General features: G+C 29.8%; 2 protein-coding genes across 2 annotated transcripts; both read left to right on the top strand.

Moving 5' to 3' along the window:
- Positions 1-2,456: 2,456 nt before the first annotated feature.
- LOC108331223 (uncharacterized) lies at positions 2,457-3,593 on the top strand. The gene is made up of 3 exons (XM_017565870.2): positions 2,457-2,808; positions 2,932-2,994; positions 3,319-3,593. Exons 1-3 carry the CDS (start codon positions 2,506-2,508, stop codon positions 3,394-3,396), a joined length of 444 nt encoding a protein of 147 aa, XP_017421359.1. The 5' UTR covers positions 2,457-2,505; the 3' UTR covers positions 3,397-3,593.
- Positions 3,594-6,740: 3,147 nt separating this feature from the next.
- On the top strand, positions 6,741-12,674 carry LOC108331321 (uncharacterized). Its single transcript, XM_017565976.2, has 8 exons — positions 6,741-6,862; positions 6,954-7,007; positions 7,111-7,237; positions 11,033-11,169; positions 11,539-11,621; positions 12,002-12,074; positions 12,176-12,229; positions 12,304-12,674. Exons 1-8 carry the CDS (start codon positions 6,773-6,775, stop codon positions 12,469-12,471), a joined length of 786 nt encoding a protein of 261 aa, XP_017421465.2. The 5' UTR covers positions 6,741-6,772; the 3' UTR covers positions 12,472-12,674.
- Positions 12,675-25,408: the final 12,734 nt, after the last annotated feature.

Raw genomic sequence — 25,408 nt, 5'->3', positions numbered from 1 at the left:
TAAAATTTGCATTATTCTTTAGTCCTTGTCTTTAATGAAAATTTAGTAACTCTAAACATTATGCGTAGTAGTTCAAACCTTGGTCTTGGTAATGTCTTAGTGAAAAAATCTGTAATTTGATCTTCTGTCGAGCGGTAGTTGAGTCAAATATTCATATTTGTCTTTGCTTAATGATGAAATGATATTTAATTACTATATGCTTCATTCTACTATGATGCACTTGATTTTTCATCATTGCAACAGTTGATTTATTATCATAGTTGATTCTAGTACGTAGGTCCACTTTGTTTTTCTCTCATATCTTTGAGTATCTTCCAAAGTCATATAACTTCACTCCTTGGTTCAACATCAATTGTGTATTATGCTTCAGCAGTTGATTTTGCAACTGGGACTTGTTTTTGTACTTGTTGCACCTATTATTCTTGGAAAGATTGTATCATCAACTACTTGTTGAAAAGAAAATAAAGTCATTGAATATTTTTGCTTGTTTTCCTTCAACTTCTTCTGAGTTGTAGTTTAGAATAATGAATCCTTATTTTATAATGTCTCATAAATCTTGAGAGTGAAATAATTTTTTCATTTTGACATTCCAAAATTCATAATTTTCTCCTGTGAAAATAGGTACTGGAATTGATGATGTTTGATTGGTAGTGACCATAGGTTGAGATAATATTTTGGAAGTAGTGTATAAAATGAAGTCATAGGTTTTTTTTAAGTAATTGAAAAATTTATCTACACCTAGTGGATGATCGAAAGTAGTTTAATGTCATTATTAATATTTTAAGGTTATGAAATGAATAGTTGATGGGATAGAAAAAATGTAAAAATAGTAAAAATTGAAAGTAGTAATCTAAAGAAATGTATTTAATAGTTGTGTTAGATATTGTCTCGTGGTGTGTTTTGTCATAAATCAAGTGATAGTATACATGATATTTATAGACTTCATTTCACCCACATGATTATTCTAAAAAATCCTAACAACAATAATTTATGTAATATGTTCTAGATTTTATAGTCCATTAGGCTTTTTTTTCATTGTTCTAGAATTTACGTGACATTTTCATATTTTTATCTTAGAATTTTCTATATTCTTTACAAATTTGCATTACACTCTAATAGTATTAGAACCTGAATTTCATCTACTTGAAAAGCATTTTTGATTAAATAAAATATTACAAAATTTAAGAAAAAAAAAAGAAAAATTGAATAGATCCATTCAAGCCAGTTTTTACACCATCGTTTCACCCATTCTCACCAACTTGTAATAGTGTGACCAATTATTTTACCAGTTAATGTTTTCTTTAGTTTTTTACAGTTGTAATGGTCCAAACAATTCTAATGCAGCAGTGATTAATCCAAAGAACGAAAAGGTGGGTTCTGCGGGGATAGGGGATGAGCAAGGTGAGGAACATCCAAATCAATGTCAAGCCAAGACATTGTCACAAGACTAGAAATGAGAGAAGCCAACATGTATTGTCTCTCTCTTCTAGGTGTCTGGGAATTTCAGACTGCATTGTTCATTGTAATCTCATCGACTTAAGCATCCAATAAACCACTATTAACATATCTTTATGGATATGGCGTGACAAATTTTAACATTTAAAAACTAATTTAGATTAAAGTTGATAAATACTCAATCATCTTAGATTTAAAAAGCTAGATCAGTTTACAGATAAAATTAAAAATAATATTTGAAGTTGTTTCTGCTAAAGCTAAAACCTCTACAGAAAAATATCGATAAGATTAGTCACAACATGGATGTACTAGAACAAGTCCGCAATGGTGGTGGCAGCCTGATAATAGAGTATCAAGCATTGACCAAGCACTTTGCTATTGCAAATTGTTTCAAATATTCTTCATCTGGTTCTTTGGTTTTTGTATTCTTGACATCCTGTTCTTAATGTGTGGTAAGATTTAGCCCTTTTTGGTATGACTTTTAATTTATGTGTGTTCAATGAATGTTTAATGAATGGGTATGGTTTGGAGTTTGGGACTCTGTATTTGTTGAGTCATGAACAATTTAGTTATTGAAAACACTTGCTTCTTCTCTTTGAAAGAATTAGGGCATTCAATAGGGAATAAAGGCTTATATTAAATAATTTAATAAATAGTCATAAATGAAACAGATAATACTCATTTTCTTTTTAATCTTAGTTAAGGTTTTTGAAATCTTTTATTTTATTTAGAAGTGCTTGTGATGTTTTAAATTTGTGTGAATTTAAAGTGATTTTAAGATGAAATTAGAAAATAGAGATGATTGAGAAGACAGGATCACATGCCTGCTTTCCGCTAGTGACATAATAAACCTCCAAGCTGAGAGAGAGGAAGAGAAACAAGGGTTTTGGCTTGTACTGAGCTTGGTTTTTCATGCGTTACTAGAGCCTAAGAAACCTATATTCATCTTACCTTGCCATTTGTATGTGCATTTCTGTTTGTTCCTCGCCATGGCTGCCACGTTAATTCATCTGTTGAAACCACAGCTGTGCCCCTCTCACCCTCTTCATAATGACAGTCAAAGATGCCAATTTTCTGCACCCATCGGTTACAAATTGGAAAAAACCACCCACAATTAAGTATCTCTTTCATTCTATTAAATTTCCAAGGCTTCTAGCGAGCTTGTGTTTCTTTCTGCAAAGCCTGAAGATGAAGCGTTACGCAGCGCCTGCAGCAGCACCATCACCAGTGGAGAACAATGACAAGATCGAGAAACCATTAGCACCAGCGTCTCCTCCTCCCAAGCTTGAAAGAAAAAATTCCCTTGAGGAAGAACCAAAAACTTTACTTCAGGAGGAAATGGATAATGCCAGGGTTTGATCATTCTCTTTCTTCTAAATTATTATTATAATTTTACTCTGATCTTTCTCTTTACTGTTCCAAGATCCAATTCATTTCTTCCATTTTTTTTCTTTATTCTTAAAATTCTCTTTGCAGGAGGCAGCCCTCAAAATCATCAATTCCCACACCAAGGAGGAAGCTCTGAAAATATTCCTGACGGTAATTGAAATGATTTCTTAGATTTGGTAATCATGATTTACCTTTATTTTAGCAAATCATCAGAATTTTTCCTTTTATGGGGTACATCAGATCTATTTACTCTTGTTTTGAGAAGTTTTCTGAATGAAACAGGATCTGTGTAACAAGCACTGTGCTAGTGAATGACCGATTCTTAATTAGTTTCTTAAGATTGTTATGCATCAGAAATTACAATTTTTTTAAATACCGATATCAATTAACTTTTTTCTGATGAAAAAACGAAATTAAGGTGAAATGTTGGAAGCTAATCATGTGTTCATTGTGTTTTTTTTTTTGTGGTATTAGGGTTTGGTGCCAGTGGAAACAACCTCAAAGCAGGTGAAAAAGGATGTTGTCGTGTCTGACTGTGATGACTACGAGTGAAACATTGTTCCATTGGAATATGCTATGATGGTGCTGGAAATGTTAAGGAGTGCTTATTTCTGTGTTTTCTCTGGTTTAGTACTTTTGTTATTGTTGTTTAAATTATCAAACAGTTCATTTCCTTCAGTTGAGAATGTTATTGTCCTGTTATTCTGAACTATTCAAATTTCGCATTTGACTTATTTGGTTTTGCTTCATGATCTCTATTGCAGTTTTAGATTAAAATTTACTGAGTTCTTCTTCATCAAGCATTAAAGGCTCTTCAATTGTTGATAATATCATAAATGCAGTAAATTCTTCAATGCAGTTTTATTTATGCAGTTAATGCAGTAGTATTCCAATTGAATGTCAAATTTCAAAAATTTATAAATTATTATCATTCCCAAGGGAGTGTAAAGTTACAATAAATAAGGTTTGTGATGAATATAGTGAAAACTAAATCATGAATATGAATATTTGTGGAAAAAGAAACAATAACTTTTTCACTTTTTATACATATAACAATATATTAAAATTGTTATATATGTGATTAGAAGCGACAGTAGATTTTTTGGAAGTCACTAGTTTTTGATATATGGAAGAAGCACATCTCAACCAAGGTAGATTGGAATAGTTTGTAATACAAAACTTAATTTATAAGCAATTTAAACTTTTAATTTGTATTTTTAAGTTTCCAATGTCAAAAAAAAATTATCTTTATAATCCTTTGAAAATATAATTTCTACTAGTATAATGAAAAAGATGTTATACAGAAGGATAAGTTAGCCTTACCATTACTAATGAAAATATGAATTATTTATTAAGATAATTAGATTGAAATAAAACATGACAAAAAAAAAATATCTCTTACAAATATTTTGAAACAAATTGATTATTCTTCATTATCTTATTACATTTACATTATTTTAAAGTTCTTGTTTTTAAACCCTATTCTGAAATTAGTTAGGTCTTTATTCATTTTAATTAAATTTAAAGTATGCTGTTTTGTTTTTCTATGCGAGGTGAATGTATAGAGAGATTTTTGAGTAAGCCAATTATATATATATATATATATATATATATATATATATATATATATATATATATATATATATATATATATATATATATATAACTTTTAAAAGTATTCAGTGTATCCACAACATACTTCTTATCTCATTCTGAGATTAAATCCTTTATAACAATCATTGTTGACTACAAGGATAACAAATTTGGATGATCCTTTGTTAAAAAAAATATGATTTGTCATTATAATTGTTAAATTATTGAACAGTGGATTTTCCCAAATGTCCTAAAGAAAAAATAAACTCAAAAATAAAAATAATTCACTTATAAGTTAATTGGTACAAATTTTCTTATATAGTTTTTTAAAACATTCTTTTTTAAACGTGCGAATAAAACACATTTTAATCTACAAAAAATGTACGTTTCTTTATGTTGTGTGCATGATTGGTGATGATTAGATAGTTCACCATAAACATAACAGAACTATATTTGATAATTTTATATTGAGATTGAAATTAAGTCATATTCATTTGAAAAGATTATTTGATGAGGTTTTAATTGACTTTTTTTTTAGTTCTATTATGTCACTTACTTCTACATCTTTTACAATATTTTTACTTTACATAAGATATAAGATATAATGCACTCTTTTGTAATATGAATTTTGATTTCCAAAATTTAATGTTGGTTAGAGATATTGTTTAGCTGAATAACTCAAAATGAGATTTATCTTATGTAACTCTATTGCTTAAAATGTATTAGCCTCAAGGTTGATAGAAATATAATTTAAGTGATATATTATTACAATGTTTGCTGTAATACAAGGTTTAGAATATCCTAAATATTCTATTTATAATATAACTCCCACAATTTTTAAGACACTTTTACAATAAATTTTTATAAGAATCACACTTTAATTAATTTTTATTTAATAACTGACAGAAACTGTACTATTTTATTTTTATGATCAAAGGTCTTGAACTTTTTACCACTGTGCTAGTATAATGTAATGATAAAGTCTTAAACTTAACTTGAGTATGATTCAAGATGTGTTTTTATTTAAAATTATAGTATAGTACATTAAAATAAAAAAAATAGTGAGTACTTGAGTGAGTATTAGATTCAAAAGATCAAGAGCATTTTCATCACCGGAGTGATTCTAACTGGTTTAGTTTAATTTTATTAAATTTTACTATGTTGCATCAGTTTTAAAAGTTTTTTTTGTAATTTATCCTAATAAGTAAATTTTTAAAGCACATTTTTATTAATATTTGATTTAGTATCAACTAGTACATATGTTCATGCAGAATTCAAAACCGAAACTCATAATTAATAATATTAAAAAACATTTAATGTAAGAATGATTAATTAGTTTTCTTAATTTATTATTTGAAAGCAAAACGCCAAATAGATCATTAAAGGAAGAGCGATTAACTTTTTATCTTTCATGATGATAGCGTGAAGAGAAAGTAATTATATATAAAACGGACAAAACATAATTTGTCACATGAAACGGGTGCTGAGGTTTGTTTGGCGGTGTCAGATGAAATTTGGCTTACATTAAGATAACCCTTCCACAAAAGAAAATAAATTGACATCGGAATACACAATTTCTGTGTGTAAAATACAAATTGGTGGACCTGCAAAAGTTAAATATATTTATTTATTTTTATTTTAACATAGCTATGTATAAGCACAGGATTACATGCAGGTACAGTTCAACGTGAGTAACGCTGGTTCGTCTGCCTGAGCCTTTAACAGCTAAGCTAAGCTACAGTTATCAGTTATCTGATATTCAGGGTGCCAAAAGAAGATACTCAGAAGACAAAGTACACCATCGATGACGGTTACTCTTCACCTTACTATATGACAGTGTTTCTTTGTTTTCCTAGGGTCTCCCCTCGTTACACCTCACTGCTTCACGCGTTATTTCTTGTTTCTTATGCAATTAATAATTCATTTAATGCTTTCAATCATAATAATTATTTTCCTTTTTTATTTTATTTATATATATTCCACCAGTCAAAAATTAAAATTAATTACCTGATATGACATATAGGCTGATAGCATAGCTTATTTTTACAAGCTATAGCTTTAACGTTACTATTTTTTGAAACCCGGGACATCCTGAAACCGCTATTCATGTGTGTCGATTCCACTGGAAATTGTTTAAGTCTGATAAAGTCATCTGCTTTAACGAATATGTATATACTTTGTGTCTAAACTGAAGCTGGCCAAACTATATATATATATATATATATATATATATATATATATATTAGCTCGTTCTGGTTTCTTATATATACTTCATTATCTGTATCATTGTTGTCAAAATTTTCTCCTTCAAACATTTTCTTAAAGAGATTGATCAATGGTATTAAACAGACGACCAGCAAGGTTTAAAAAGCCAGATTTCATGCAGGTCAAGCCAATTAGTCAAGAAAAGCTGGATGTGTTAAGGGTAAGGATGTAAAATAAAATAGTTTGATAGCTTTTTTCTTGGTTATGATCTATATATAAATTCATTTTTTTTTTCTCATGATGATTCATAGGCTGCTGCTGCTCGTGTTTATGTTAACGAGCAAAATGCTGCAGAGAAATTCTCGGTAAGTGTTTCAATAAGTAAAAAGTGAAATGTTTTGATTGGAGAAACTTCAACTTAAAGTAGTGGACAATTTTATTTTTATTTTTATTAATATGTGATTTCAGGGAACGAATAGGGTAGGTGTTCCTGAATCCGAAAACGTGAGGGAGGAAGATAATGACAATGGAGTGCTACTGCTCGCAGCAGTTGCCTCTGGACTGAAGAGGACCGTTGATAAAAAAGGGGAACAAGGTGTGATAAAAATATATCCTGATATGTCAAGGTTTGCCAAATAAAATAATCAATTAGTGTTAGAGAGAATGCTCAATGTTAAACATACCGTGTGATTGATATATATGTCTGGTAGAGGGATTCTGTATATTTTAGTCTTGCTGTGGATAATATTTCAAATTTTCTCTTTCTCAACTTGTTTTTTTCCTTCTTAATATTAATTTCTTGGTTAGATCATTCAAAGTTATTCATGACTTGTTTTGATCAAACAACACTTATTATATTGCAGTTATGTTTTGTTCCATAAATAAATCTAATGATTTAAGTATTGATGGTTTTTTATCATTTCTTATAAGAGAAAGATGGGGAAGATAGAAAAAATTATATCTTACTTGTTTTGTTAAAACATCTGTATTTGATCTCATAATTACTTTGAGTTCTTCAATGAATATACAACTATGCACATGTATGTACATAATATATACAATTATAAAATATTATAAATACTCTATCATTCTATAATTAACTAATATACAAGCTTTAGAAGCTACAAGTAATTTGTTAAAGTATATTTATCATCTTTATTCCTCTACACTTTATTTTAGTCTAAGTATTTAAATTTACCTTACCTGATCAACATTCTGAATTGGCAAGTTAAATCAACTTGGTAACGTTTCTATAAAAAAAAATATAAATTTAAACTAAAATATATTTTTAAAATGAATAATAACATTATAAATATAACATAATGTTATATGAAATATTGTGGGAGAGAAAATCTTTTCATACTCTTTATCATTCATCCAACATACAAAAAAGTATGATATCTCCCATGAATCTTCATACTTGAGCAGGATATAGATCACTTCATTTAGTTGAATACTGATAATTTTGAGATATTATGATTAGAGAAAGAAAAATTTATGACCATTATTTTGTAAATTGTGTGTAACCTCACAGTCTAATAACGTGACTTTCAAAAGTTTGACTATTATCATAAATATTTTGTCTAGCTCAAACTAAATGCATACTTGTCTTTGTGACTTTCAAATTCTTGGTTTTCACTTATATAGGTAGGTTATTATCTATTAAGATTTTTTTTAGTAAATAAATGTACTGATTTGATGTAAAACTTTTAACCAGTGTTGTATTTACATAAATTTATGCAAATTTCACAATACTTATAATCTATTTAAAAATTATAAGGAAGATTTAAAAAAAATAATGTTACCAATGATCTACTTAACAGTTAAATTTATAAAATTTATTTTAGTTTCAAAAGTAAATACTGCTATAACTGAAATAACAATTATAAAAAGTACTGAGATTGACTTCACTTATTGTTTCTACTATTTTTTTGTGATTAAACATATATTCATTTAGTTACTCAATATCATTGAAACTTTAAGATCCTTCTAAATCTCAAATCTATTAAAGTCTAAGGATTTAATTATAACATCTTAAAATCATCATAATATTTTTTTTACTTTAAACTCAGAATTTGATTCAACTAATATATTTAAATTTATCTCTAATGTTAAAACATATTAGATTATCCCATTCAACCTCTTTTAAAATTTGTTTTCCAATCTTAATCTAAATCAGTTAAATATGACAAGTGATAAATTCATTTAAATATATAGAAAAAAAACAAATCAATAATACTTATTTAAATTATGTACTATTTATGTATGTCAAAAATAATATAAAGAATTAAAAAAATTGTTATATTCAATCTCAATACAATAAATTTCCCACTCAAAGTAACGATGGTTTTTCCTTTTACACTATAATGAATTTGAGGGCAAATGCTTTGAATATTCTTTCAAGTTGATTTAATCTTCGTTCTTTTTTCAAATATTTCTCAAAATGACACACACAGAGTACAATAAAAAAGATAGAACTCCTGCTCTTTTGGCGACCAAGTGCTTTATATTTTTATAAATTTTTTCTAGAGTGAATCCTATGCTCAAGGTAATTTTTTTAAACAATATTTGCTTTAATTGACATTGACCACTAGATTTTAGCTAAACTGTACATTTTTGCTTGAGCCAATTCTTCCCTTTCTTCTGTTTTTTCATTCTTTTCAAATGTTACTGTTCTTTTTATTGATTGACTGATTTCTCTTAAATATTGTTACTTGAAAGAAAAATCATTATAAATCTTAGAACAATTATAATTAGAATTTAAAAGAACTGAAGTTACTAAGTAGCCCATATCAACCTAAATTTCATTTTTTTTTACTTATCATTATTTTTTTCAATTAATATGAAACAGTATATTGAACTAGCTGTTTGTTAGATTTAACCACCATTATGTTTCCAGGTTTGTAAGGTTGAAGGGAGGTTCTAACTTATAATTTAATGTATTCCTTTTAAAAAATTAATATTGAGTCTTAATTAGACTTATATGGATAAAGTTATTGATTGAGATTGTTTCAACTTTAAAATCTAATTGTATATATTCTATTATCCATATTTGCAGTTTGGTGAACTTTCAAGATTTTGATTATACACTGTAACATTTTAATTCTAGATTGGCTTGATGGAAGTTCTAATAAGGTAGATTTCTGTGTCTCAATCTATGTTATCCTTATGCTTATACTCTGTATATTGGTTTCTGGGGTGAATTCGTTTCCAACATCCGACATGTGAGAATATATAGAATTAAAGTAAAATATTAATAAAGTAATTATCAATAAGAAAAAAAATATTATAATAAAGTAAAGAACAACTAGACATGCAACAAAAACTTTGTTTGGCTTAAAATATTATTGGTGGAAACAGATCTAATAAAGACAATGCTAAAAACATAGTTACAGAAACGGAACAGAGAAAATAAATAAATAAATAATATTTTCAAAATATACTATCTACCACTAAAGTTTGTGTACGTTATTTTTTTTTTCTTGATTAATTACAAATTAAATGTTTACTAAGTAAATTCTCATCCACTATTACAATGTTACAAGATATTTAGTTGACAATGTATAAAAGACATCGTAAGAACAAAACATAAATTTTTTAATCAAATGGGTATATATATATATATATATATATATATATATATATATATATATATATATATATATATATATTATTAATCTATAGAACACCTTATCTTTTGTTAGTTATTCACTAAAAGTGCACAACATTGTTTCTTAGATGGTTAAGGGATTTAATCCTACATTAGTTTACATTCATACTGCTTTATATACTTATCTTGTATGTATATTTGATAACAGCAATGATGAAATTTATTCCAGAAGAAAATTAAAAAAAAAAATGGAAGAAAACACTTACAACACTTATAAGAATGAGATTATACGGGTTTGAACTAAAACTAGTTTATGAAATAGAAGCTTCCGCCATTAAGGAAGGGAAAGGAAAATTGATATGTTTGAGAGATAAAAAATGTTAAGATACACAAAGTTTAGCTAGTTTAGCACCAATTTATAAAGGTTGAAAATCAAGGTAGAAGATCTGAGCAACAAAAGAAGAGGATTTAAATATCTAATACATGTTTAGACATGAGAAAAGAGATATCAAAATAGAGAACTTAAAAGAGGAAAGATAAGATATACAATTAATTTTCTTTTGTTCATTTAAAGCTATGAATTTTAATAACAATGTAACTGATATTATATTAATTATCTCAGTAATAATATTAATATATATAATTTTTCAAATGTTATTTATTATTTATTTTCTAATCTTATCTATCACTTGTTATTTCTCATTATTTATTTTATTTCTGATTAATTCAAACATTTTATAACTATATCTATGGTTCATCTTGGCATTTCTTAATTTACAGAAAAATACACATTTCTTCCTCCAACACAGAGACAACACAGTACTATGGCATGCAACAGACGCCTGCCTCCTTCTCCTCTAGGAAGGAACAGTTCTCTTCCCCAACCTCACCATAGGGAAGAAAACCGTCACAAAAGGGTAAATGCATAAGCTAATTGATCCCATTTTTCATTTCTAAAATTTCTAAAAAATCATTGCTGCTTGCATCTTAATTTTGTGTAATTGCATGCTTCTAATTCAGTCTAAGTCTGTTTCATTGACTCATTTTGAAATTAATCCACACAAATAGAATCTTACTGACACTGATTATTTTTGAACAGTATATTTGTCATGTGTATCTATTTTTTTGCTATTCATCTGGAGATATTTATTATATTATGGCAAATCTTTGTTTCCATAAGAGTCACAGCAGAATTTAATTAATTAACAGAGAGATATGACCAAGTTTTGCTTTTTCCCCCTTTTTGGTAAGAAATTTTAGCTTGGAATTGTTCATGGTTGTTGCAGGAAGAAAAACCTTCTGAGGTAAAAATTGAAAACCCAGAAAAAGCACGTGGTACTGATGGTGGAGTCAATAAGAGAAAGACAATGTGAGTAGCAGTATTTGCATCAGTCTAATGGAGTATGAACATGTATTTGTTTAGCAGATTGCTGTTAAGAAGCTACTTTTGTTTCTTTTCATGAGTTGGCCAATTGAGTTTTGTTTTTCGATTAAGAAAATGTACTGCGTGTTAGGGAAATCCTAATTCCTGAATCGATGAATAAGTACTGCTAATGAAGTATAATCTTTTAATGAGACAGTTGATGAATTTTATAAATTTTTTGGAACATACAAAGACTGATTTATCTCATCTTTAGATTCACTAAAATTAATTTTATATAATGTTTTTCAATATTTTTCTTACTGAAACTATAAGATACCAAGTATAAACATTTACTGAAGAGAGAAATTCATTAATGTATTGAGCAGACGACGACCAAGGTCTAAAAGGCCATATTTATTGCAGACCAAACCTTGGCAAGAAAAAATGAAAGTCTTAAAGGTAAGGGTATGAATTATGACAAAGTTTCTTGAATTGATTTCTTTCATTAATTATGATATTTAAATTGGTAGTTCTTTTTTCTTGTCCCTGATAATTCACAGGCTGCTGCTGCCTGTGTTTATATAAACAAGCAAACTCCTGAAAAAAATTCATGTGTAAGTGTTTCAGAACTAAATATAACAGGCTTTGTTCTTGATTGGAAAAGTTTAAGTTAAAGTAGTGGTTTCAGGAAGAGAATGCAGGTACTACTTCTGGATGTGCAAATGCGAAGGACTTTGAAACAGATTGTGACAACATTGGAGTTCATCTTCTGGCAGAAGTTGCCACTGGAATTAGTTTGGGGGTGGAAGAAAAGGAGGAACATGGTATGAAAAAAAGCAAACTCAGAGATCTTTGATTTTGAGAATTATCAAAACAATCTGCAGAACAATGTTTGATACAGTACTCAATGTTCTCTAATAGTTTAGACCTCTTAGTCTTATAGCTAGGATGAAAGCAATAAAGAAAGAGGTGAAAAAAAAAATTATATATATGATTTTGCGTATGTACTGAACCATCTTTTCATATTTATACAAATAAAGAATTCTATGTATCTTATCATTCTCAATCTCACTAAAATAACAAACCACTTCTTAGAAATAAGAATTTATGTGGATATTAGTTTGATATGTGTGATAATTTATTTCTCACCTTTTGTTATTAGACAACATTCTTCTCTATCTTGAGACAAAGGTTTGCTAACATTCTAAGTGGGTCGGATACCACTGTTCAAAGTGAAACAACTTCCCCCACCAGTTAATCTATACATGCAGTGACAATAAAATTTTTAATAAAATAATTAGCAATAAAAAATATTAATAAAACAATTATTGACAAATATATCAAACTTGTGATTATTGAAAACACTCTTAGTGTAACAGTGGACCACTCAGATACAAGTTAAACTTGATTTTGTGTAGTGTTTTTTAACTTTCAATATAGATTTTTTTTTTATCAAGAAAAAAAAAACTTTCAAAAATTTTCAAAACCCTTTTCTAGTTTTGTGTTCAAACATACTCAGCCACATGAAAAACAGACTAGGTTTTTCTAAGAGAAAAAAAGAAAAAAAAAAAAAGGTATCTGACATGTATTCTTTCACTGTAGACTTGCGTAGCTATCAGTGTGGATTTTGGACTGGCATACTCTTTCTTGTTAACACAACCGAGCTAATAAATATCTTTATTGGCTAAGTGAACATATTTGAAGACATGAAATTTCTGTACAGTACAGCATGAGATGAATAGGGTTTGATGCCTTTTCAAAGTTCAGCTCTTAGACTTATATGCATAACATTTGATGATTTGTTGTTTTTGTGGCCATTCATGTTTATATTTTCTATATTTGTCTTCTACAGCACCTGCAGGTTGATGCTCTTTCTGTGTCTTTTTAAATCTATTCAGTCATCTTTACTTTTAGGTACACATTATGCTTAAACCAAAGACAATTTTATTTATTATTATAAAATCTTTCCTTATCCAAAAAATGTGTAACAATGACTTTCTTCTGTAGTGATATTTTTTTACTTACAAAACTGTATCCTTGATCCTTTACAATCTTCATTACCAAAAATGTCTATCATATGTAATTTCCTTGACCTACTGATAGTAAGTTATCAAGTTACTATGCTAGATATATATATCTATAAGTTATTTTAATTGACTATATAAAAGACATTATTGCCAGAAACTTGAACTTGATGTATAAGTGTTCTTTTTCTATAAAATGGCAATTTGTATAACATAATATTATATCAACCATCTTACATCTAACTGCAGATAAACTTTTCTTAAAATATAGTGGGTGAAAAGTTTTATATCCATTTATCTCTGAATATAATATAATAATCAAATATAAAAAATAAGTTAATTTATAAAATCTCTTTCTTGATTCTCCAAGATTAACTTTTTAAAAGTAGCTTATTAAAAGTTAATTTATTTCTTTTGTTAGAGTTGTTTACTGATAACTTTAACTTATTAAACATGTTTAGTAATAAGTTTAACTTTGCTCTGATTTGCACTAATTCATCAGCTTATTTTACATAAACATTATATATACTTCAAACTTCTGTCATCAAAATGTATTTGAAAGTAACAATAATGAAATCTATCTTATATTGGAAAAGAAGAAAATAGAGGAATGGAAGAGAAATTTACAACATAAAATAATGGTTTATATGTGGTCTGATATAAAATCATAGAAAGCTTCCCTCGTTAAGGATAATACTGATGCAAAAGTTGAATACAAAGATGAATAAAAGAAGATGCTATGAATACCAAGAATATGTGTTTCAACTGAGGCAAGAGAATTTGGAAAAAAAAAATATAGAAGTAAAGAGGAAAGAGAAAAAGGAAGTTATACTTTTTAAATTTATTTTAAAAAATTAATGACAATGTCACACGTGTTAGGGTTTTTCTGTCTCTGGTTAACAGTAACAAATTTGAATCTACAGTTTGATTAAATATTTTTAAGTTTTTATTTATTTTTTCTCTTTCTTACTGGGTATATTCACCCTAAAAAAGAAATACTCATCCAAGACCACCGCTTCACAATAATTCCAACTTTTTTTTACCTAATATTTATTTATATTTTAAAAATTTATGAAAACAAATATTAAATCGATTGTCCCATAGAGGTTAAGTCGGATCCTATGCATCATAATCACCTAACATTTCTTTTAAAGAATGGACCAGATGATGTTGACAATTATTCTTGTAATTTTTTTGGTAAGAAAACTTTTTTATTTTACACTACTCAAAAGCTTCTTATCACTCCTATTTATGATTCTCTTACATATTTATTATAAATAGGAAGCAAACACGTATTTTACTTCCAACACACCTCTTGCAAAGTCCTCTACAATGGCATGCAACCACCCCCCTCCTCCTCCTCTTCAAAGACAACCTCTTCCTACTGTGCCTGAAACTCCAGATATCGAAGAGAGACATCTCAAAAGGGTAGATGAATATGTTAATTCTCTGAATTTTTCATTTTTAAAAGTTTCTGATTTTGTTTTGGCTTCTAAAATTTTATGCAATTGCATGCATTTGAGTAATTCATGTTATATCTGATTCCAGCTATATATACACTCTTCTCTGTACTAACTTCATGTTAATTTCTATGCACAGGGTGTTACTGAGACTGATGATGAACCAAAATTCAATTTTCCTGCCGTCAATGTGAGTTTCCACCTTGGTCTATCTATCTCTGTAGCCGTATCTATATTTTCATGACTCATTTTTGGAATTTTTTTTATATATTTAGGTTGATAAAGAGGAAAAGACTCTTAATGTTCTTGATGTAAGTGCTCTTCTGAGGAATAACTTTATTTTTTTTTGTTAAGAGTCACGACAGAATCTAATTAAAAATTTTGGCTTTTTCCCAAAAGTAAAAACTTTGACATGTTTTTTCTCGATTTTTGCAGGAAATGAAAAAGCCTGCTGAAGTTATAAAGGTGAAGGTGAACCCAAGGAAGCGCAAGGCAGTGTGAGAAGGTCGATGAGGTATAAGAAGGAGGAAAAGATGAGTAGCAGTGTACACCGTATTTATAATAATTAGTGTTATGGACATGCATTAGCATGTTAAATAGCTGTAAATTACCATTAAATAAATGCTACTCTTGTTTCGATTCAGGACCTTGCCGATCTAGTTTCAATTTCCTTTCAAATGTATCAATTTTCTGTTAAGAAAAATCTATTACCACTATTATAATAATCAAAAGTTACAAGTACTGTTCATTCACTGTGTGTTTCATGTCAGATAAATACAATTAGGAAGGGATGTTGGGGGATTTGTTTTCAAGACACATTGGATTTTTGACAAATTTAAACTAATTTCACTTTTTTTTAATGGATACTTAAATGATGGCAAAAGTGCAGAGGATTAAGAACAGCTGAGGTGTTATGTAAGGGAAACACTATTCTAAACTTTCGATGATCTGTCGTCTGTGTCACATTTAGGAAAGAAAATGTTTGTTAGAAAACCAATTTGGTAAATTTCATAGGAAGGATATTTTTGTTCAAATATATTTATATTTCAAACTTGTAGATCTAACTTTTTCTTGAGGAAGTGATATTTCAGATTAGCCTTGTCTCAAAGAGTGTGAAATGTGTTCATACCAATCAGCGATGTAATAAGTCAGAATAACTATCAAAAGTCTTGAGCCGAGTCTAATCAAGATCTGACTTGTTTATAAAAGTCACATTCAAAAACCTTTTAAAAAACATTAAATTTAAGCTTTTGAAAACATTAAACCATCCTATCTCTCGATCTCTGTGTGTACCTCTCTTTCACTTCTATAATAAAAGTTTCCAGTGGTATGTTGTGTTTTTGGAATGTTAAAAAGAGGCTCAAACTTGCACAAAGTGCATTTATGCAGGTTTCAAGATCCTTGAATAACATACTTTATATTTGGATCAAAGATAAAGTTTCCTTATTACATTTGCAAAACTTCTATTTAACATCGAAATACCAGTGGTAAATACATGAGAATACTGCAGGTGAAAACGGAAATATTATAGATTGTCTATCACTTTTTTCTTAATCTAGTTCACTCCTTGTGAAGGGAGAAGGATATATCATTGAATACTGTGAATATGTACTCATTGTGCAAGTTAAATGGGAAGAGAAAAATGTCGGAAGAGCTAAATCAAATCAAAATAGGGAAGAGTATTAAAGTATGCATGCTAGGTTCAACATTGTGAGAAATTCCGCGGAGACAAAAGCTACGAGTATAGTTGGAAATAGAAGGTTCTAAGAGTTCATTATACACAAATGATTAATATTTCTTTAATAAGTCGAAAGTATACATGGAATAAAATGAATGAATCTACCAAAAATAGACTAGATAGGATATTACTTTCAGTTGGTTGTATAGTAATAAAAGAAAATTGCAGTTTTAAAAAAATTGAATGAATGTTTGTAATTTTTATTAGAAAAGTTACATGTAGAGTAATGATTTACCAAGTCACGTTAAATTTCTTATGTACTTTTATTTAAACTTTTACTTTTATTTGTGGATGTATTTCTATTTGAAAAGATTATTTTTTTATTGTGTGATTCTCAATTGATATCAAAGTTGAGGTTTTAATCTAGAGAGGAAGGAAAACAATACAACATGTTGAACAAAGTCAACATTACCTGTTTCACTTCTTAAAAAGAGATTTATTATCTCTTTTGTGCAATGACTTCATTGATGTGTGGTAGGGTTTACCTTGATCGATGTGATGTTGGTGATTGATTCTTCTTAAGTATTAGTGAGTTGTGCGGAACAATGATGTGAAAATTGCTTACAATGAATATGATATACAAGGTGAAAAGGGTTTATGAGAGAAAAAAAAATTGTTGTCGACAATCAATCTATGTAGATCACTAGTGGAAATAGCAGTTCAAGTGTGTCAAAATGTTTGCTCCAGAACATCTGAAACTTTTGATGAAGGGAGAAAATGTTGGTTCTTTAGTGTATATTCACTGTAGAATAATATGAAGAAGGGAGGAGAAGAAAACTATTATAAAAATGAAAAATCGATTTGAGAGGTATTATCACAACTCAATAAATCTCTTTAAGTGTATGGAGAACTTGGATAGTTGTGTGTCATTGAAGGATTTGTAATCTTTTAAGAAAAAATGTTTGTGAAGGTTTACAATTTTTATTAATCTAATTGTTCAACGGTTTATACTTTTTCTAGAAAAAAAGCATAAGAAAGTTTGTAGTTTGAGTAATAATACTTTTATTTGTTGGTGTACTTTTGCTTAAAGAGATTATTTTATATCATTAACACACAAAAAAACTTTTTACGTAAGTCATTTTAGGCTTTTTTTATGTCTGTTGTAGCTCAGACGTAATTGCCTAAGACATAAATTTACTAACTATTGCATTTATAACAAATGTAAATTATTTAAGTCTATTACAATAACAACATATATAATTTTTTTATACATATTTTTCTCATATCTGCACCAAATTTCTTCTTCTTTATTTCCTTATTCATTTTTTCTCTTATTCTCTTTCTTCTCCTTCCTCTTCATTTAATAGACCTAAAATTATATAAAATAAAACATCTAATAAATATAAAATTAATCAAACACTTAATATAAATCAAAATTAATAAAACTCGCATTCAACAAGACAAACAAGGAGGACATATGCAAAACAATGACTGAGTCCTTCCAAAAACAATTACGCACCTACATTATAGGGATAGATAGAGATGCCAAAATAACCTTAATGCATAAAAATATTCGAAGAGAAAGAACTTTCTCAAAACTCCACGCACAAAAATGCCTCACAACACACCTTTTAGTCACAAATGGAAGGCCTAACACTCACAAAGTTTGTTGCTGTGAATAGTGTTGTTTGCACAAAGAAGAAAGTGCAAATTGGATATTGTAGGTTAATTTTAAAGAGTTTTACATCTGACCTATAAGAATTAGATGAAAATTTTAAAATTTACATATGAGCCATGTAACTCAAATGTAAATTTATGTTTTAGACAATCAAATATTATGTTAGTTTATAATTTAGATATTATTATAATTTGTGTAGATTTGTGCACCTGTCATTCCTTTAATAGATGAAGAATTATAGGATCCTTTTATTATGGTATCAGAGCCAAAAATTGATATCCTCTACAATATAGGAATCAATGTTTTTTTTCATTGAATATTTCTGATGGCTTCTTCCGATGACAATCAATCGGAGAAACATGATTCTGGAACTTCCGCTGCTTCCAAGAGTTATATTTCTACTACTATCGGATTTGTGACCAAGTCAGGTATATCTAACTCTGCCCTTAATCTTTCTGTTGTTACTAAGGGTAGTGATTGGATAATTTCTTCGGGTGCTACTGATCATATGACTTGTGATCCTGATATATTTACTCATTTTTCCTCTAATTGTTCTAAAATTGTTATTATTAATGCCAATGAGGTTTCATCTCCTATTGAAGGTATAGGTACTATATCCCTTTTGTCAGAATCGTCTGCAGCGGAATGGTTAGCGTGGAACAACAAACCAAGAGGAAGGGGGGGTGAATTGGTTCTTACTAAAAACGTGTGCCTTAAAAATTTCTACTCAATTAAACTTACTTAGCAATTAATAATAACAATAAAATAGAGTAAGGTTGAGAGAAATTTGCACAGATGATTTTATCCTGGTTCGGATCTTACCAATCCTACGTCTAGTCGCTTATCTCAAAACAAGATAAACAATTCACTAATCACAAAACAATTACAAACATCAAACACACAGATACAATTTGTAAAAGTTTAGAAAACACCTCTCTTGATGCCACAAGAGATGAACCAACACCTCCTTTGAATCTTCACCAAGGATGAAACACTTCCTCCGAATACTTCACGAAGGATGACTTCCTCTTCCGAACACTTCCTTAGATACACCAAGGATGAACCAGCTATTCCTCTATCACCGTAGCATTATTTCACCAACTCTACAGACAAAGTTTCCTTAGCTGAGCAAGAGCACACAATTCTCAAGAGTTTCTGAGTATTTGAGCACAAGGGAAGAGTTTCTGTTATGATCTTGAGAGGAAATGAGAGTCTATTTATACACTCATCCAAAGGCTCTTCCATTTTTCGTTTTCAGCCTTTCTCACTGTGTTAATCGATTAACTTAAGTGGTTAATCGATTAACGCACCAACGGATAGTCCAACGGCTCTAAAAACGGCTAGTTTTTCAAACGGTCACTTTGTTAATCGATTAACAGCCCATGCTAATCGATTAGCGCTAATCGATTAACAGCCCTTGTTAATCGATTAGCATGCAGTGTTGTGCTTCTCCATTCGTCTCTGGAATAATCGATTACTGACCTCTGTTAATCGATTAGCACTGCACAGTTTTTGCTTCTTGGTACATTTTTACATCACTTTTGAATGCAAACATAAAACCACTATTTTCCTATGTTCATACAGTTATTACAAAAGTTACAAGTCTTCAAAAATCATTCTTCATGAGTCTTGGTTGTTCTTGACTTGATTTGGACATCATCAAAACTTCATCTTCATCATTTTGCTAACAATCTCCCCCTTTTTGATGATGATCAAAACTTCTTGATTTAAAGCTTTTGGTAATAATCTGTATTTAAAACACAACTTAAGGAAGAAACAATTGTTAGTGTACTTAGAAATAAGTTTAAGGCTTTAAATATTTCTCCCCCTTTTTGATCATTATTAAAAAGTGATGTATAATTGCTCCCCCTAAATTTATTAGAAATTATACTCCCCTTTAATAAAAGGACATATGCATAGAAATATTAAGGAAAAACAACCTACATTTTATTGAATTTAAAGAGGCAAGCATACAAAGAAGTTATATATAGCACACACACTACAAAAAGCATAGAAGCATAAAGTGCCTAAGACTCATCATCACTATCGGGAACATATAGTTTGGCTAGTTTATCATCAATTTCCTTGAGGTGAGTATTAATTTCATCATAGCGAAGAGTGTGATAAGCCATCATGTCATCCATCCTAGTTTGTTGCATAAAGGCCATTGCTTCAATTTGTCTAGATATACTTTCTAGACTATATTCTTGTGGAGGATGGGATGGTCCAGCCACATTTGTTGGATCTGGCATAGGAATAGCTTCATCTTCTTCAGTTGATTCGTCAGCTTCTTGTGCATTATCACCTTCAGCACGGACAAACATGTTGCCTTGTCGAATAAAACCCATTTGATGCAGTGTCGATTCCTCAATTTGATGAGATGGTAAGACGTGGACAAATTTTTCGCCCGTAACATCAACTCCTTTATAGACACAGATTAAGGAAATAAGGAGAGGATACGGAAGATGAGCTCGGTCATACCTCTTTGCACGTACCATAGTATCAGAGATTAGACTTGCCCAATTGATTTTTAAATTTTGAGTGATAGCAGACATGTGTATCAAATCTGTTTCAAGGCATTGTGCCAAGTTTGACCCTCTTAGACTAAGCAACCACACAATAAGATAATGAAGCACTCTTTCCTCCATTCTAAGATGTCCTACTAGAAGATATCTCCTATTAGGTAGAGGTTGTTGAGGATTACGCATGAAAGAGCGATAGGCCAAAATTTTGTTGAAATCACCAAAGTCATTTGGCACATGCAGATTATTTTCTAGAATTGGAAGATGAGCGACATTTGTCCAAATGTCATGATGAAGAACAATATCTACACCCTTAACACGAGTGTAAACAATACCATTGTGGGCCTTCAGATTATAGTAAAAGACTCTTACCAAATCTGGATAGTAGAGCCCTTGAAGTTGCAAGAGATGCTGGACGCCTTGCTCAACCAATTGCTGAGAAAACTGAAATTGATTTGAAGTAAACCAGTTTAGATCAACAAATTTTTGACGAAGAACCTTCCGTTCTTTCCACATTTGCAGATATTCCTCATGCCTTCCATCATCTGAAATTCACCCATGAATATTTGGACCATGTGCGGGAGGAGTGCTTTCCGATGCATAGCTTCTTCTTCTTCTTCTTCTTGAGGGTTCAGCCATGAGGAGAAAAAAAATTTGGACAGCAAGATAATGGTATTTTTGAGTGAAGAAATGAAGAGAATTGGAGTTGTAGAGTGATGGGTAATGTGAGTGGGTAAAATGAGGGATGGTAGGGGTTAAAATAGGCTGAAGAATCACTCCCCAACGTTCAAAATTAAAAAAATGGCCGTTTATAGCCGTTACAACGGCTAGATTTTGCAGTATTTATTGCCTGTAACGTTTGCTAATCGATTAACTAGGCATGCTAATCGATTAGCGCTAATCGATTAGTGGCACTGACTAATCGATTAACTGACGCTGATTTCCGAAAACCATCAAATTTTACCTATTTCCAATTTTAAGATATTTTCAATATTTCTAAATCTCTTCTAAGCTCATAGAATCTATCCTTAGGCAATGCTTTGGTGAAAATATCAGCTAATTGATGTTGTGTATCAATATATTCTATTTCACAATCTCCCTTTTGCACATGATCTCTAAGAAAATGATGCCTAATCTCATTGTGCTTAGTTCTAGAATGCATTATGGGATTCTTTGTAAGATTTATTGCACTTGTATTATCACACTTAAGTGGAATATGATCTAAATGAATGTCATAATCTTCTAATTGTTGTTTCATCCATAAAATTTGCGCACAACAATTTCCAGCAGCAATATATTCAGCCTCAGTGGTTGATAAGGCTACACAGGCTTGTTTCTTAGAGTTCCAAGAAACTAAGGAACTACCTAGAAGATGACATGTTCCACTAGTGCTTTTTCTATCTGTCTTACAACCTCCATAATCTGCATCGAAAAAGCCTACAAGACTAGGTTCCGTTCCTGATGGATACCATAAACCAAAGGATGCAGTTCCCTTAAGATATTTCAATATTCTTTTAACTGCTGTAAGGTGAGGTTCTCTAGGACTAGATTGATACCTAGCATACACACAAACACTCTGCATAATATCCGGTCTACTAGCAGTAAGGTATAACAAAGAACCTATCATGCATCTATATTTAGTTTGATTTACCTCTTTACCTGACTCATCTTTGTCAAGATAGCAAGAGGTTCCCATAGGTGTAGATGCTTCCTTTGCTTTGTCCATTTCAAACTTCTTAAGAATTTCTCTACAATACTTAGTTTGAGAAATGAACGTACCTTCTTTCATTTGCTTAATTTGAAGACCGAGGAAGAATGTTAATTCTCCCATCATAGACATTTCAAATTCACCCTGCATAGTCTTAGCAAATTCCTCACAAAGAGGTTTATTAGTTGATCCAAAGATAATATCATCAACATATACTTGAATAATCAAAATATGTTTTCCGACTCTTTTAATAAACAAAGTGGAATCAACTTTTCCTCTATTAAAATCATTTTCTAAAAGAAAATTGCTAAGTCTTTCATACCAGGATCTAGGTGCTTGTTTTAAACCATAAAGTGCTTTCTTTAACTTATAGATGTGATTTGGAAATTTAAAATCTTCAAAACCGGGTGGTTGTTTAACATACACATCTTCTTTTATAAAACCATTTAGAAATGCACTTTTAACATCCATTTGAAATAATTTAAATTTCATTATAGATGCATAAGCAAGAAGTAGGCGTATTGCCTCTAACCTGGCAACTGGAGCATATGTCTCATCATAATCTATACCTTCTTCTTGACTATATCCTTAAGCCACAAGCCTAGCTTTATTCTTGGTGATGTTTCCATCTTCATCCAGTTTGTTTCTGAATATCCATTTTGTTCCAATTACTTGATGAGTATCTTCTCTAGGAATCAATTCCCAAACTTGATTTCTTTCAAACTGGTTAAGTTCTTCTTGCATTGCTATACACCATTGTTCATCTTGAAGAGCTTCCTTAATGTTCTTAGGTTCTATCTGCGACATAAAAGCTACATTCATACAAAAACTAACTAAATTTCTTCTAGTGTTTACCCCTTTTGATATGTCGCCAATGATGTTGTCCAATGATAATCCTCTAGGTTGTTGCCATATTTTGTTTAGATCTTCATCATCTTGAGGATTATTCATTTTCTCTTCATTGGTTGTCTTTTGCAAGTCTTCATTTTCACCTACATCTGATTCATCTGACTCAAGAGGTTTTGCCTCAAGGTCTACAATTTCATCAAAGACAACATGCACAGATTCTTCTATTTCAAATGTTTTCCGATTAAAAACTCTATAAGCTTTGCTAGTTAGAGAATATCCTAGAAAAATAGCTTCATCGGCTTTGGAATCAAATTTTCCTAAATTCTGTTTTCCATTATTTAAGACAAAACATTTGCATCCAAAAATTCTTAAATGTGAAACATTTGGTTTTCTACCTTTAAAAAGTTCATAAGGAGTACATTTCAAAATTAGCCTAATAAGCATTCTATTCAATACATAACATGCAGTACTCACAGCATCAGCCCAAAATTGTTTAGGAACACTATATTCATTTAACATAGTTCTAGCAAGTTCCTCTAAGGATCTATTCTTTCTTTCTACAACTTCATTTTGTTGAGGAGTTCTAGGTGCAGAAAAATTATGAGAAATGCCATATTCTTCACAAAAAGTTTCAAAAGATTCATTTTGAAATTCACCTCCATGGTCACTTCTAATAGCCTTTATTTTCAAATCCTTTTCATTTTGAACTAAATTTGCAAACTTTTTAAATTCTTTGAAAGCTTCACTTTTAAGGGTAAGAAAGAAAGTCCAAGTATATCTTGAATAATCATCTACAATAACTAAAGCATAATAATTTCCTCCAAAACTTTTTATCCTAGAGGGACCAAATAAATCCATGTGCAAAAGTTCTAAGGGTTTTAAACTAGAAACAACATTTTTCGAATGAAAAGATGATTTCACTTGTTTTCCCTTTTGACATGCATCACACAATTTATCTTTCACATATTTTAGTTTTGGTAGACCAATTACTAAGTCTTTAGAAATGAGTTTATTCAATTGTTGCATATGAATATGTGCAGCTCTTTTATGCCATAACCATGGATTTTCTTCTTTTACAACTAAACATGAAATATTCCTATTTGATGCATTTTCTAAATCAATCAAATAAATATTGTTATGCCTAATTCCTTTCAAAGCAATTTTAGAAGAATCATTTTTATAAATAGTGCAAGAATTTTGTTCGAAGGTTACCTTGAATCCTTTATCGCATAATTGACTAATGTTAATTAAGTTGTGCTTTAATCCTTCCACATATAGCACATCTTTGATCATCAAGGTATCTTCACTTCCAATATCTCCTATTCCAAGGATTTTTCCTTTGTTATTGTCACCATAGGTGACAAAGCCTCGTTCCTTTTTCCGGAAGCTTGTAAATTTCTTTTTCCGGTCATGTGTTTTGAACATCCACTGTCAAGACACCACATATACTTCCTTGGTTTTGATAATTCCTACAACATAAAAAGAACAAGCTATTTAGGTACCCAACTACTTTGTATGGGTCCTTTGGGTTAGATTAAAAAGATTGAAATCATTTTACAACCCAAGCATATCTACCACTTGGAACACCATAATGCTTAATTTTACATTTGTTAGATGTATGACCCCTTTTCATACAATAAAAGCATGATGCAACATTTGTGTTCCTGTTAATAGTTCCTTTTTCTACCCATGCTCTGCGAGTTCTATATTTATTTTTAGGAACAAATTTCTTAGCAGTTCTATTTTCAGAGATTTTACTACATTCTCCAGTGGTTGTATTTTCAGAAAAATATTTGAATTTTAAGCAAGATTCACATTCATTATTAGCAATATATTTTTCTTTTTCATAATATAAAACTTTACTTTTTAAATCT

This window comes from Vigna angularis, chromosome 4 (assembly GCF_016808095.1).
Source record: "Vigna angularis cultivar LongXiaoDou No.4 chromosome 4, ASM1680809v1, whole genome shotgun sequence".
NCBI classification, from domain to species: Eukaryota; Viridiplantae; Streptophyta; class Magnoliopsida; order Fabales; family Fabaceae; genus Vigna; species Vigna angularis.
Note: the sequence above shows the minus strand (reverse complement) of the source record. Positions and strands in the feature narration are given on the sequence as shown.